This window comes from Ictidomys tridecemlineatus, chromosome 5 (assembly GCF_052094955.1).
Source record: "Ictidomys tridecemlineatus isolate mIctTri1 chromosome 5, mIctTri1.hap1, whole genome shotgun sequence".
Lineage (NCBI taxonomy): Eukaryota > Metazoa > Chordata > Mammalia > Rodentia > Sciuridae > Ictidomys > Ictidomys tridecemlineatus.
Window position 1 is genome coordinate 95,954,953 of NC_135481.1, and position 15,896 is coordinate 95,970,848.

At 39.9% G+C, this 15,896-nt stretch overlaps 2 protein-coding genes across 25 annotated transcripts in view; one reads left to right on the plus strand and one right to left on the minus strand.

The window, feature by feature from the left end:
- Papln (papilin, proteoglycan like sulfated glycoprotein) overlaps positions 1–2,634 on the plus strand; it is a 34,062-nt gene extending 31,428 nt beyond the window's left edge. For 10 of the 11 annotated variants that reach the window (XM_078050473.1, XM_078050470.1, XM_078050477.1 and 7 more), the window contains one exon: positions 1,395–2,634. In XM_078050473.1, coding sequence (XP_077906599.1) covers positions 1,395–1,570 — 176 coding nt within the window. In that variant the 3' untranslated portion in view covers positions 1,571–2,634. Of the gene's footprint in view, positions 1–1,171; positions 1,353–1,394 lie in introns of those variants that run through there. The other variant, XM_078050479.1, reaches the window with a different exon arrangement.
- Positions 2,635–3,833: 1,199 nt separating this feature from the next.
- Numb (NUMB endocytic adaptor protein) overlaps positions 3,834–15,896 on the minus strand; it is a 162,662-nt gene continuing 150,599 nt past the window's right edge. For 12 of the 14 annotated variants that reach the window (XM_040275549.2, XM_005321205.5, XM_078050486.1 and 9 more), the window contains 4 exons: positions 11,744–12,037; positions 10,030–10,179; positions 6,828–6,974; positions 3,834–5,916 (listed from right to left, as the gene is read on the minus strand). In XM_040275549.2, the coding sequence (XP_040131483.2) occupies positions 5,201–5,916; positions 6,828–6,974; positions 10,030–10,179; positions 11,744–12,037 (1,307 nt within the window). In that variant the 3' untranslated portion in view covers positions 3,834–5,200. The remainder of the gene's footprint in view (positions 5,917–6,827; positions 6,975–10,029; positions 10,180–11,743; positions 12,038–15,896) is intronic. The other 2 variants (XM_040275550.2, XM_040275552.2) reach the window with 2 other exon arrangements.

Genomic DNA, 15,896 nt, shown 5'->3' on the forward strand with positions numbered 1-15,896 from the left:
CCAATTTGATATTTTAGCCTTATATATTCTCCAGATGTTGCTCTTTGTGAATTTTCATATTTCAGCAATCGAAGTACTATATTGTATGTGGTATCAGTACAAAAAATGATACTGCTAATTAAATGACAATGGTGACATACCACCATCAATTAATACGCAGACCGATTTGAGAGATGTGAAAAGTACATTTTGGAATTGGTGACAGACAGTTTTAATGCTCAAACTCATTAGAGCTCTGTGGGAAAGGGGAGGGGAACTCTGCCCACTGAGCTCTCCCTCAGTTGTGGTTCACTGAGGGACTGAATCAGGATAGTGTCCTGGGCCAAGCAGCCTGTTCTCATATACCTGATGCAGAAGCTCAGATAAAATTGATACGAAATTTACTGATTTTTAGAAAACACTATGCATAAATAACCTTGTTATTCATATTAACGTAAGTAGTTAGCCCTCTGGTTATTAATACATCAAATCTTTCTATTTCTAACCATTCACTGGCTAAGTTGGGCTTTTCCTGGTCATCTTGTGAGGAAACAGGAGAGGATGAATGTTCCCTATCCCTGGGAGGCCTGGTGTTAGGGAAGGTGCAGCTTGGATCTAAGTGGAGCTGAGCTATAAGATCGCTTTCAGAAAGAAGACACCTCACTCAATAAGGCCACTAAGCCCTAGGATGATATAAGACGCTTCTAGTAAAGGTAGAGGGGCAGGCAACAAAGGCTCTGTCCTCAGTATAGCATTTGAGTCATTCCAAGTCTTTTCCTGCCATTAATTCATTACTTTCTCTGGGAGAAGTGGAAAAACTAGAAATATAGGGATCTAGGTGACTCAGACAAGCTGGGGAGATGTATGCTTTATATATATGTGTATTACAAAATATGTAGCAAGTGTCAGGACATTTATAGCTTAGTTATGGATATTTGTTTTGTGGTGCTAGTGATGGAACCCATGCCTCACACATGCTAGGCAAGTGCTCTAGCACCGAGCCACACCCCCAGCCCCAGTTGAGGATTTTGAAGGCACAAAACTTTGGGGGGTTGGAGGACCCCAGGAGTAAAAAGGAGAAGATAATATAGGTCTTGTTGAGTCAGATTTTACTGAAAGCTGATCCTACCCCTTCTTTCCAAACTCTTTCTTCCAAACTCGAGGCTAAGGTAGTTGTCATTTCGCTCATCAGCTCTCCAGGGTAAGAGTTAACTTGAAGAGATGTTTAACCATCTGGTCAATGAATACCTGGGAGTCTGGGAAGAGCTATGCATGGGGCTGAGGCCACAAATAAGAATAAGAGGATGAGCACTGGATGCTGAAGTGAGGCCAACAGATGGCGGAAACTCTTAATTGCTCCTTGTGGTGAGAGTCCACAGTGCTGCCTAAGCCCTCTCTCCCCTGTTATTCTGTAGCACTGGCCGCACAGCCCAGGGACCCCAGCAGGGAATGCATCGACCAGCCAGAGCTGGCCAACTGTGACTTGATCCTGCAGGCCCAGCTCTGTGGCAATGAGTATTACTCCAGTTTCTGCTGTGCCAGCTGTTCCCGCTCCCAGCCACACACTCAGCCCACTTGGCAGCAGGGGTGAAGGCTACCTCTGGCTCTGAACAATCCTCTGGGGAGAAGGAAGATGGAATCGACTTCCTCTCTCTGGCTGGCATCATATTCCAGAGAAACTGGTCCTTTCAGTCACCATTCAGTGTTGTGCTTCAGCAGCCTCCAGGACCGGCCTTCCTCTGCAGAACTCAGCAGTGCCTGTGTCTCTCATTACGGATGGCTGCTGCTGAGTTGTCAAGAAGAGGAATCTGTTTGAAGAAGGGACAAACTTTCCTTTACAACTTCCTTTTGTAAGTTCTGTTACAGGTTGAGAATTTCTTGTCTGAAATATTGGGACCAGAAGTGTTTCAGATTGTGGAAAATTTGCATACTTAACCACTTAGGCATCCCTGATCCAAAAATCTGAAATGCTCTAAAATCTGAAACACTGAGGGTCATGTCATCACTTAAAGCAAACTGTCAGGGCTTTCACTTCATTTAAAGCTAGGTGGAGAGGTGTGTAATGATTTCAAAATTAACACCTGCCTTGTAAGTGGCATGCCTATTCCTGCTTTCAGGGAAGTATTCTGTGCTAGAACAGAGTCTCCTGTGAGATCAAACAGTGGTCCATTGCTCTAGTCTCTCTCACCTTTCGAAGGAGTGTAGCAGTCAGCTTCATATCCCACAAGGTCAAGAGCATAATGCTGGTGAAACCTCTTAGCAAAAGTGGAATATAAGGCCTTAGTATAGGGATTAGGAATGAAAGAGGCAAAGTTAATACTGTCATGTGAGCATGAAAGAACTGGAAAAATTGCTTACTTTGTTGGGAAGCTGGACCCCAAAGCCTTCTTGAGGTCAACATGCAAAACTGGCTGTAGAGGTTCATCTGAATCCTTCGTAAAGTTGACCAGCCTGCTCTGTGCAGTGACAGTAAGGAGCCCCTCTTCCTTAAGTATTATGTAAAGCAGAATGTTTGCTTCCAGAGAAAGATCGGACGGTTGTTAAAAACAGCATTAGCAGGCTGGGGTTGTGGCTCAGTGGAGAGCACTTGCCTAGCATGAATGAGACACTGAGTTTGATCCCTGGCACCACATAAAAATAAACAAATAAAATAAAGGTATTGTGTCCATCTACAACTAAAAATTAAAAAAAAATAGCATCAGCAGGATGGGGAACTAGTAGGTGGTGGGTGAAGGCAATGTAATAACAGGGAAGTGGTTTGAGTTGGAGGAAGTCATTCTTTACCTCTCAGAATTTCTAATTCCTCAATGCTGAAACAAGAGGCCTAAATTCAAGGAGCTTCCAAGTCTTATTCAACTTTCTTTTATGAATCCTCCAGAGGACTGCCTAGTAATAAAGGTCATTCTTTGACAGAGGAAAGATGAGCATCATAGGGACCAAAACCCTGAAAGGTAACTTTTATTACCAACACACTGTCTGGGTGATGCTTTCTGGTCTACCTCTCATCCAACAAAAGAAACATGGGCCAAGGGCAGAGGTTTTTCCCTTTCCATTAAAAAAAAAAAAAAAGTACTGAGATGCATACCCTTTCATTTATCATGGCTGGTTTTGCTATAGAAATAGAAAAATAAATGTTGCTTTCATGGATTTCCTAGTTTAATAAAACCAGAATTTATCCTATTGGCACACACTTTAGAAGTTACATCTAAAAACAGCTAGCTCTTTTGAGCTAGCCCATGTTAGAACTAGTCCCAGAATAGTGGCTTAGAGGACAGGGCCAAACTCACTCAAGAACAATGGTTCTCAACCATCTTCCAGGGTCACTGAACCTGGAGTTCTCTGACCACCCCGCCACACACACTCTGAAATTAATTTATTTGGTCTTGTGTATAGGCTGGGCATTCAAGTTTGTGTGTGCGCACTGGGGGTGGGGGCTCTCACATGCTAAGCATGTGCTTTACTACTGAGCTACACCCCAACTCTAGGCATTAGGACTTTAAAAGCTACCCAGGTAATTCTACCATGTAGCCAAAGTCAGGAGGCACTATTCCAGCCCTGGGGTGTGGCTGAGATTCTGCTTTCCAGCCAGCTCCTGGGTGAAGCCTATTATGCTAGACCACATGCTGAACAGCAAGAATCTGACTTTAGCCTTTGTTTGATCCTGTTAGCATCTCTTAAGTATGAACAAAAATGTGAATTTTTAGGATATATTAGTCGCAATAAAATATCTGTGGCTACTAAACTAGGAATCTGCAGAAAGAGCAAAGAGGAGAGACAATAACACCGAAGAAAACAAAAAGCAAACTCATTTGCAAACAAATGGAAAATAAAAACATTCCTTCATGGACAAAAGCTTCTACCACGAACATTTATTTTGTTAAAGCAGATTATAAATTCTCATCAGTACAAATATATATATATGTATATATATATATATATAACTTACATTTGATTGTAAGGCCAACGTTCAAAAGTAAAAATGAGATGGGATCTCATGTTGTTACCCGAGGTCAAGTGGCTGCAACTGGCAATGGGATGATCTGCTCACCATAAAGGAGGTGGGGAGGGGGGAGCACATACACAAAGCTAATAAAACCAGAATCCCCATCCCCACAAAACTCGTGGGAACAAAATTTAAAGGACAAAAACCCACCAAGACCCACATCACAAACCAACACAGAAACCTGTGTTCCCTTCTGTGGATGATTATGTCATTGTCACCTTAGTGTTAAAACAGTAAAGAATTAACATAAGGAAATTGCAACAATATATAAAATACATATTTTCTAAAACATATTTAGATTGATTCCATTAAAATAATGACATTAGAATTTCAACAGAGGTTTAAAACCAGGACAATACTGCTTTCATTTTCTTTAAACTACAATCTAGTGAATGTATTGGTCATAAGCATGATTGTTGATGCGATGTACTACTTACAATGAACGATATCGAACAAGCTAGGGATCCTGTCTGCAACTTCCAACCCTTCCTCTTTTTACTTCAATAGGCATCAATGATAAATCAATCTTATGTACAATTTCTTACAACTAACCCTTTTTACTTTTGGCAAGATTACTTACAACTCATACAATTTTTTAATATTGAGAACTATTTAAAATATTCTAAAGGCATAAAAATAAAGATTTTGGCTTTTTTGATATATATTTATAATATTTATTCTGTTACTCAAAATGGAAGCTCAACATTACCCCCAAAATAGAGCTCTGCTGGGCAGTTGCTGATGTGCCCTCCCAGGAATTCTGGCAGCATCCTCTGCCTCTCTTCCCAGCCTGAGCACAGACCACTCTTCTTGATCTTTAAGACAGGTCAGTACTGACTGGGAGGAGGCAGGGGAATGGCCTGAAAAGTAAAGGGAGATTGTTTTGCTTTTATTCTAGTAAATGTGCTTTGAATACAGATTCCTGTTCAGGTACTTCTGCCTTTCTATTGTCAAGAGATTGTAAGGGGGCAAGGGAAGAGGGTTTAGAGAGCACAACATTTTCTTGACTTCTTTAGCTTAGCTGCAAGACAATCTTTGCTAGGAATGGCTTTCTTCACTTCTTTCAAAATTACCCCTCACTGCCTGGACTTGTTCCTTGGGACCTTTGGGATTAGTGAAACGTATACTGATCAGGAATACAAAGTCTCTTTGCTCCTTTGACCTCCACCCCCTGCTTTTACCTAGGTACAGACAAGACACATAAGCCAGAGAGATTGCTTAAAGTTCAATTTCAAATGTCTTCTGTAAGTCACTGGAAAATGGGTTGGTAGGGGAGGGATTAGTACGCTGCTTGGATTTGCTTTCTAATGCAGCCCACTGAGCTTCAAAAGGATCCACTGGGCAGGTGCCTGCAGGAACCTCTGTGTGCTTGTCTCCTGAGGCCAACCTGCCATCATCTACACCATTGAAAGCTGCAGAACCGTTGAGGTGCTGAGCAGGAGGCTTAAAGAAGGGACTGGTGGTAGCACTGCTTGTCTCATACTGTGGGAATGTCTGTTGCTTGACCAGGCTGGGAGATGGATGGGGATGAGTGGCCTGAGGATGGCCTGCAGTGCCAAACACATTGGCTACCATCTGGGAGGGAGTGATGCCCACCACAGGCACATTAGGGGCTGGATAGGACATCCCGTTGGCCACAGGATAGGACTGGGCAGGGACAAAGGTTGGCTGCAATGGTGGGACCACACCCACTGGCACAGGCTGAGAGGTGAGGAATGCATTCCCTTGGAAAGGTGGTGCTGGGTGGGAAATGGCAGTGGGTGGAGGAGGCTGGAGAACTGGCTGCAAAGGGGCAGCTGAGACCTGGGGCTGCTGGGCTCGGACACTCTTCGACACTTCTTCTAACCAGCGGTCAGCCTCAGAGGGAGTGCGTCTGTGACCACCATGGAAGAGACCTGGAGATGCAGCACCAGAAGATTGACCCCACTCAGTCCCTGGAATGAGCAAGATGCAGACAAAAGAAGAGTTACTGGCCTCTTTCCTCACATTATAACCTTGGTTATTTGAAGGACCCTAACATGTGGCACAAGTCCCCCAAGTGGGACAATCTGTGGTTCTGGCAGATGGGAGGAAAGTATTACCAACTGAAGAGATTTTGTGGTAGGACAAAGAGAACCTGTCAGACCATTTGCTGTCAGCCATGTTGAGAAGCTGTTTAGATATAGCTCAAATGCACTGAGCCAAGGCAGCTGGCTGGGGTTGGGAACCCCACTTTGTTGTCATGGTTAATCCAAGGTACAGAAACTAGCAGGAGCATGTTCTACAGGGCTTGAGGGATCCTTCTTTGCTCTAATAGGGCAAAAAGAAAATAACCAGTGACTTGGCCATAATTAGCTGGCCCCTGCCTGGTTTCTAGCCATATGTTGTTTTTATGGTGAAAGATTCTATTTTTTTTTGGTTTCATAGTTTATAGTTTGGTTTTATGCCTAAAACCTCAGTTATAGTAAATGACTATTCATTACAGGAAAAAAGAAAAGGAAAAACACAAAAAAGAAAAGGAAAATGATGCTTAACGTAGTACTTTTTGTATGTCTACCATTGCAGGAGGCAGGATCCCCTCTTCTTATAGTCATGTCTGCATATTGCCAAGTCCTATGATAGATTCTCTGGGGACTGGGCTCAGGAATCTATAAAAGCCATACAGGTGGCTCTGCTCTCTATTGCTGTAATCTCTCTTGTTTCTCACCATCACTATTCTTTCTTAATAATGATTTATTTCCAGAAGGGAACACACTTTTCCTAAAAGGATTTTTATCCTTAGATCCCATTAGGTAATTGGCAGACATTAGAACCAGGGTCACTTATCTGATCCCAGAATCCTCACCACCATCTGTGGCCACCTTACCCGGATGAATGGCTGCAATTTCCTTGTTAGCAGCATCAGGGGCATTGGCCCAAGGGTTGGTTTCACGCACAGGCATTGCTACGGGTGCTAGAGCAGTATGGACTGGCTTAGCAGCAAGCACATGGAAGGCTGAGTCAGTGCCATTAGCTATAATGGGAGCAGACAACATCAATGGAGTTAATTCATGCAGGGTGTACGAGGGATCCCATGGAGCTGGGACAGTCAGGCCAGGGAACAAAATTGGTGAGACAGATAAGATGGAATAGTTGATGTGGGAATAACCATGCCATCTTGCAGTGGATACACATATCTTTTGGCAAAGGAGGATTAGAGGTTGTAATTAAAATGGTTGTACTGATAAAGTCAATGGTTGTTTTGGGAAAACATATGCATGAGGAGGGGAAAAATTAAGCCTATAAAAACAATTGCTGACTAGCTGGGTGCAGTGGTAAATGTCAATATCCCAGTGACTCTGGAGGCTAAGGCAGGAGGATCAAAAAATGGAGACCAGCCTCGACAATTTAGCAAAACTTTGTCTCAAAATAAAAAGGGTTGGGGATAGAGATCAGTGGTAGAGTGCTATAGGTTCAATCTCTAGTACTTATCCCCACATATTAAGTTGAATAGAGCTGCTCTTGTGAGCAGCACAAAAACCCCTAATTAATCCAGATAGAACTTTAGCCTTTGGCTTAATAAAGTAGATAAAAGCACTTCCCTTTTTTTTTTTTCCACATTTTTCCCAAAGGTCAAATTATGCCAATAACAACTATAATAATGGGTACAATATAGTGATTTCTTATTATGCATTGGGCACCAGACTAAGTATTTTATGTGCATCATCTTATTTAATTCTTTCAAAACCCCCATAAGGATGGCACAATACTGCTGGGGATAAGTTCCCTGACATTCCAGATGCCTAAAACCCCAGATAATACCAAATCCTACATATACTGTTTTCTCCTAGACATACATACCTGTCATAAAGTTTAGGCATAGTGAGAAATTAATAACAATAGAATATAATAAAAATTATTTGATCTGGGTACGATGGCTCATGCCTGTAATGCCAGCAGCTCTGGAGGTTGAGGCAGGAGGACTGTAAATTCAAAGCCAGTCTCAGCAACTTAGCAACACCCTGTCTCAAAAAATAAAAAAGGGCTGGGGATGTGGCTCAGTGGTTAAGCACCCTTGGGTTCAATCTGTGTACCCACCGCCACCAAAAAAAAATTGTTTATTTCTGGAATTTTTCTATTTAATATTTTGAGATAATAATTGACCAAGGGTAACTGAACCCTTGAAAAGTGGAACCAGGGGCTGGGGTTGTGGCTCAGTGGTAGCGTGCTTGCTTTGCATGCGTGGTTTGATCCTCAGAACCACATAAACTAATAAAATAATAAAATAAAGGTATTGTGTCCATCTACAACTAAAAAAAAGTTAAAAAAAAAAGTGGAACCAGGAATAAGGGGGCGCTACTATTTTATTTCCATGTAACAGATGAGAAATCAAACTTGTCCCCTTTTTATTTGCTTACGAAATTTGTAATTTGCTACAGAATTAATTTTATACATCTCTCTCCTTTTTGAAGATTTTCCTCCTAAAGTTCACAATATCTCAAAGTGCCTATTATTCTTTCCTCATATTCTTTTATTAAAATCTCTTAATCATATCCTTTTATTAAAATCTCTTAATCCTTCTTTTACTCCAGATAATTACACATCAGTTTCTACCACTTATCCCAGCTTGCTCTATCATATTTAATATGAAGCAGATAGGCAAGCATCTTCCCCTGCCTTCAACATAAACACTCCCTCTTTAGAACTGGGCAACCATGCTTGTGGTGTTGATATTATTTACCCAGAGCGTGTCTTAAAAAAAAAAAAAAATCTCACCTATAGTCTGGGAGCAGGGAAAGGACTATGCCCCATTAGATTCTGAATACCCAGTGCCTTGTAAACATGCAAGATCAGTAGAACATAATGGGTACTATATTCAGAAGATCTGAATTTAAATTCTGTTTGTATGATTTGTGCAATTAACCTCCTGAGCCTCATTTTTCTTATCTGTGATGTCCATCTCAAAGGACTGTTGAGGGAATTAAATGAGATAATGCATGAGTACTTATCACAATGTGAACTGTGTTAAGTGCTCAATACAAATACATTGTGTCTATTAATAATCATTAGCATTATATTTGTTAGATTAGATGAAAAGCTAATTGGAGACATGAAAAGTATACGACTATAAAGGTTGAGAGAGAGAGAGAGAGAGAGAGAGAGAGAGAGAGAGAGAGAGAGAGAGAGAGAGAGAGAGACACCGACTCTGACTCTCAGAGTCAAAGCAAATAGTAGCTTCTTCCCACATGGTACTACTATTATCTCTAGGGCAAACTCTAAGCTTTCTTTCAAAAGAAATGAGATGTGCGATTACAGAAGCTCAAATTAGAGGTCTTTAATTTAAGTTACATACATTCTTTGTTGACCTGAGTCAATTTCGACTATTAATTCAGTATCTCTGAAAAAAATCTTGTAGTCTCTTCAATGTCACAAAGGCAAAATTTAGGCACGTGTTAAAGAATATGACATAGTTAGAAAGCCAAAAGAAGTTACCTTTTTCTTTATAAGCCTCTATGACAGGGTAGAGACTAGTGAGTCCAGGTCTTCTTGACCTTGGCACTATTAACATCTTGGGAAAGATAATTCTTTGTTACAGATGCTGTTCTGTGCATTGAGGGTGTTGGCAGTATCCCTTGCCTCTACCCAGATGTCAATAAAATTACCCCTTCTCCCTAACTTGTGAAACCCAAAAATGTCCCCACATAATGAATGCCAAATTTTCTCCAAGGAGGCAAAACTGCTCCTGGTTGAGACCACTGCATTAAAAAAGGATAATGCTAAAACCAGTCCCCATGACTACTGCTTCTTGAAAACTAGAATACTCTGACCCTTAACAGTAAAGTAGCAAATAAACCAGTTACAGAAGCTCCTAACAGAAGTGGGTGAAAGGTGGGTACATACATGCACAATGAGGAACACAGACATCTTAGGAAATAGGAAGGGGAACAAAGCACAAACTGTCAATTAGGGGAATTGACAATGGGTCTGACTATCTCCAGAAAAGCTCAGGATGCAACTTATAGTTAGTGAGCAGCTACCAAAATGACTAGTTTTTAAAAGAACAATTGAGCAGGTCAGATGGCACCAACCTTGGAAGGCAGGAGACTGTGGTGCCACCACTGTCACTGGTTTGGTCATTGGGGCGGAAGAGAAGGGGTCCTCAGAGGGTGTGCTGAAGGCATTGGTGATCTGTGAGCACAGGGAGCTGATGCTCTCTGCCTCCCCTTCTACCTCTGGCACTGCAAAGCAAACAGAAAATGGTTCCAGACAGAAAAATAGGATACTCCTGAAATATGAAAGTATGATACAAGCTGACATTTTATATTTTATCTCTTATGGAAGGAAAAGGCTCAATTAACTGAGTGAAGGGATACAAAAGCACCAAAAAAATTTGGTGACCACCATTTCAGTGGCTTTTCAGATGGGAAGGTGTAGAATGTCAACAGTTCAGGTACTATGGTACATCTTCTTTCCTTGTAAATCCTCAAACTTCTTTATTTCCTCTCATAACACTGTCAGGAATTTGGTATTCTCCTTTTGTGTCAAGAGTTCTGCTAGATGGATCTTTCTGAGAGATGCCTGTGACCTGTTTGCCTTCCAACCAGTGCCCAAGCTTCAAAACTTGACTCAACTTTTGAAGCTACTAAATAATTTTATCAGAAATATGGGGTAGAGTCTAGAGAATCAGTGGTTGCTCAGTGCATTTCTCTGTAATAAACTACAATGTCATCACTTTCACTTTTCTCCAAAACTACTAATACCAAATATATGAACTGTGATAACAAGAAAAAGTGAACTGAAGTGGAAGACTCTAGAAACTTGTTCTTAATATTGACTCTACAATACTTTTATATCACTGAGGAAGCTAATTATTTATAAGTGCTAAATTTTTGCTCATCTGTGAGAAGAGAATAATAGTTTTTGTTCCTCACCTGTATACTGAAATGAGATACTTGAAACATCTGGAGTTTCAGTTTTTAAAGGCATTTAAAAAGTTTAAAAGACTGTTGGTGATTATCCAGTCTCCAGCTGTTCTTTAGGCCTAGTTTTATCTGTTAATTTATTTAACTCTGTACTTGTTTTATCAGTGAGAATGCATATTGATACAGATTGCTTCACATATAGCAACAGTTTGCTAGACCCCAGAGGGACGTAAAATAGAGCCCAATAAAAGAACTAACCAGATCTAATACTTTAATTCTGGATCATATGATGAGGTTAGAGCTTAGGAGCTGGCTCAACTGAACAGAGCCCACACAAAGGTCTGTGTGGCAGTTTTGAAAGGTAATGGACAAATGTGAGCAAGCCTACTGTCTCTAAGGAACAAAAGATCTTAGATTCATACAAGAGGCTTGTTTAGAGTTTCCTTCCTATGCAGCCAACCAGTCACAAGGACAAAGAATATACCATTTCTTCTGGTATATCTGCTGGTTGTGCTATTTAACTGTACATGTTTCTAAAGCCTCTTTCATTAATTTTTTCCTGCGTCCCAAGTGGCAGAATAAGAATAGAAATTTGAAACCCTTGATGTCTGGAAACAGGTCAACTGAGAGGTAGTGCATTTACATCAGGACAATTTCTGGCCTTGTGAGCAGAAACCATGGTACTTCATCTTTGTTGAAGAGAAATTAATGATCCCTCCAAGGATCTGAGTTTTCTCCCATGGAAACAACACAAGATACAACCATCAACCAGCTTTAGAGAGAGAGGAATGGTGAGTTTAATGGGATTTGTGTTGCCACTAGAAGAGATGATAATACTTCAGTGCTACAGTGCCCAGTGAGTCAGATGTATGCTACTTACCTGCATTTTTTATGGGGAAATCAGTCTTCCTCTGCATAGTGGAAGGCAACTCATTGATGCGAAGGGATAGTTGGCGTTTAAAGGGTGACATCTTCTGGCTTAGAGCAGGAAATCCTCGGAAAGAGCCTTGGCGAGCAAGCTGTTCAATTGGTGCATGCCGGCGTGGGATGGCATGAGGATTGTTCATCTCCAGCGAGGCAGTGGCATCCGAAGTGGGAGAAGTGGGAGAGGATGGGGATGAGGCAGTGTTGCCAGGAGCCACTGATGAACCAACAACTGTCTTATCTGTTTCAACTCAAGAAAATTGAGAGAAAGAGGACCTTAACAATGATCTTCAAATATGTTAAGTTTATAGACCTGAGGAACTCAAAAGCCCTCTTTTTCTTTTACTCATCTCCTTCTCAATGTCTCCTAAAAGATAGGTTAGAAGTAAATTCCCTATTTTTCAGACAGATAAAGGTTTTATGTCACATAGCATGCTTACTAAAACACAAATATTAAAACTTTTAATTCTCTTATAGTGATTATAAGTTAAAATTTGAACAAACCCAGTTTAATAAACTCCTCATATGAGGTTCTTTAAAGAATCATGGATCATGATCTTCAGTGGTTTTTGGTGGAGGGTGACTTGTGGGGAAGGCAAAGTCAGAAAGTTCTAAATAAATATAAATTTGAGTAGGTGTCAAAAATTCATAAAGCAGAGTTTAGATCATGGATAATATGCATTGGTGGATGCAGAATTAAAGTTTAAAATTGGATTAAACCTGGAAATAAGACTTTTTCCTTTTTTTTAAAATTGATTTTATTTTTTTCAATACATGACAGCAGAGTGCATTACAATTCTTATTACACATATAGAGCACAATTTTTCATCTTTGTATGTAAAGTATGTTCATGCCAATTCATGTCTTTATATATATACTTTATTTTTCTGCATTACAATTCTTATTACACACATATATCACAATTTTTCATATCTGTTTGTATATAAAATATGTTGACACCCAATTCGTGTCTTCATACATGTACTTTGGATAATGATGTCCATTACTTTCCACCATCCTTGCTAATCCCCTGCCCCTCCCTTTCCTTCCCACCCCTCTTCTCTATCTAGAATTCATCTATTCCTTCCATGCTCCTCCTCCCTATCTCACTATGAGTCTGCCTCCTTATTTCACAGAAAACATTAAGCATTTATTTTGGGGGGGATTGGCTAACTTCACTTAGCATTTTCTTCTCCAATGCCATCCATTTACCTGCAAATGCCATGATTTTATTCTCTTTTATTGCTGAGTAAAATTCCACTATCTATATGTGTCACTTTTTTTTTTTATCCATTCATGCAATGAAGGGCATCTAGGTTGGCTCCACAGTTTAGCTATTGTGAATTGTGCTGTTATAAACATTGATGTGGCTGGGTCCCTGGAGTATGCCGTTTTTAAGTATTTTGGGTATAATCCAAGGAGAGGGATAGCTGGGTCAAATGATGGTTCCATTTCCACATTTCCAAGGAATCTCCATACTGCTTTCCATATTGGCTGCACCAATTTGCAGTCCCACAGCAATGTACGAGTGTACCTTTTTCCCCATATCCTTGCCAACACTTATTGTTTGTCTTCATAACAGCTGCCATTCTGACTGGAGTAAGATGATATCTTAGGGTAATTTTGATTTGCATTTCTCTAATTGCTAGAGATGATGAGCATTTTTTCATATATTTGTTGATTGATTGTATGTCCTCTTCTGAGAAGTGTCTGTTCAGGTCCTTGCCCCATTTGTTAATTGGGCTATTTGTTTTTTTGGTGCTTAGCTTTTTGAGTTCTTTATATACCCTAGAGATTAGTGCTCTATCTGATGTGTGAGGGGTAAAAATTTGGAGTATAAGACTTCAAGATAATTTCTAATTATCTTCTGTATTTCTGTAGTGTCTGTTGTGATATTACCTTTTTCAAGATGTATGCTGGTAATCTGAGTTCTCTCCTTCTCTTCATTAGCATGGCTAAGGGTCTGTCAATTTTATTTATTTTTTCAAAGAACCAACCTTTTGTTTTGTCATTTTTTTCAATTGTTTCTTTTGTATCGATTTCATTTCTAATTTTAATTATTTCTTGCCTTCTACTGCTTTTGCTGTTGATTTATTCTTCTTTTTCTAGGGCTTTGAGATGTAATGTAAGGTCATTTATTTGTAGACTTTCTCTTCTTTTAAGGAATGAACTCCATGCAATGAACTTTCCTTTTAGTACTGTTTTCACAGTGTCCCAGAGATTTCAATATGTTGTATCTATGTTCTCATTTACCTCTAAGAATTTTTTAATCTCTTCCTTGATGTCTTCTGCAACCCATTGTTCATTCAGTAGTATATTGCTTAGTCTCCAGGTGATAGAGAAATTTTTATTTTTATTTTGTTGCTGGTTTCCAATTCCATTCCATTTTGATCTGATAAAATACATGGTAGTATCTGTACTTTTTGTTTTTGCTAAGAGTTGCTTTGTGGTATAGTATATGGTCTATTGCTGTGCCCCTCCCCTGACTCATGCAAAGGCAAGGACCTACTGAGGTGGATGGCACAAGGCGTCCATCCTCTGGAGGAGCGCAGCATGTTTCTGGGAATGGGCTGGTTTGTTTTTGTATTCCTGTTAATAAGTATAGTTGCGACTTCTCATATGACCATTAGGTATGAAGGAAAAAACATGACTTTCCCAATTAATGCAACTACTTATAAAGAATAAATCTGGGCTGGAGATGTGGTTCAAGTGGTAGCGTGCTCGCCTGGCATGCATGCGGCCCGGGTTCGATCCTCAGCACCACATACAAACAAAGATGTGGTGTCCGCCGATAACTAAAAAATAAATATTAAAATTCTCTCTCTTTAAAAAAAAAAGAATAAATCTGTTTGCTCTAAATGCAATGATTCAGCTGTGGAACGTAAATTGTTAATGTTTAATGAGAAACCCTCTGTAGGAAAAACAGTCAAGGAAGTTTTGGAGAAATTAAATTAAAATCTAGAGATGAAAAATTAATATTAAGAAGACAGATTAGTGCTTGGTACTGGGCAACTTGTTCTTGTTCCTGAGCACAATGGTCTGATGCTCTTACTCTTGTTTGATTAAAATTAGTAGCCTCTCTTTTCAAGTTAACCACTTGCCATAACCGCAGCGCCAGTTCTAGTCAGTAAGTCAAGAAAGAATAGTCAAGGTATAGGCCAATAGTCTGGGACATTTCCAACTATTATTAAAAGCTAACTAAGTGGAAACAGCTCAAAGCAAAACGCAAACTGAAAGTAAAAATGCCTGCTTATGCATAAGCCAAGATACATTCTTCTTATCTAATTGTAGCTACGTAAAATTTCATTTCTTTGAATAATGATTCCTGTTTTGTAACCACAAAATACTGTGAGCCTGCCAAAATGAAAAGTATATATGATTAACTTCACAAGTAAAGGATAAGATTCAACACCTTCACTCTTGTGTCTGTGTTGTTCTCCTCCACCTTTTGCTCCTCACCATCTATCTGTTCATCTTCTGAGACCCCCTGCCAGAGCTGGATTCCGACAGTCTATTTTAAAGAAGGATCCATGTGCTGCTGAGAAGAAAGTGTATCCGCTTGATGCAGGTTGAAATATTCTATACATGTCAGTTAAGTCTAAGTTATTGATTGTATTATTGAGTTCTATAGTTTCTTTATTCAACTTTTGTTTGAAAGATCTATCCAGTGGTGAGAGAGGGGTGTTGAAGTCACCCAAGATTATTGTGTTGTGGTCAGTTTGACTCTTGAACTTGAGAAGAATTTGTTTGCTGAACATAGCTGCACCATTGTTTGGGGCTTATATATTTATGATTGTTATGTCCTGTTGGTGCATGATTCCCTTGAGCAGTATGTAGTGTCCTTCTTCATCCCTTTTGATTAACCTTGGCTTGATGTCTATTTGATATGAGGATGGAAAGCCCTGCTTGCTTCTGCAGTCCTTGTGAGTGGTATGATTTTTCCCAACCCTTTACAGTCTGTGTATGTCTTTTCCTATCAGATGAGTCTCCTGGAGGCAGCATATTGTTGTAGTTTTTTTTTTTAAATCCAATCTGCTAGCCTATGTCTTTTGATTGGTAAGTTTAAGCCATTAACATTCAGGGTTATTATTGAGACATGTTTTGTATTT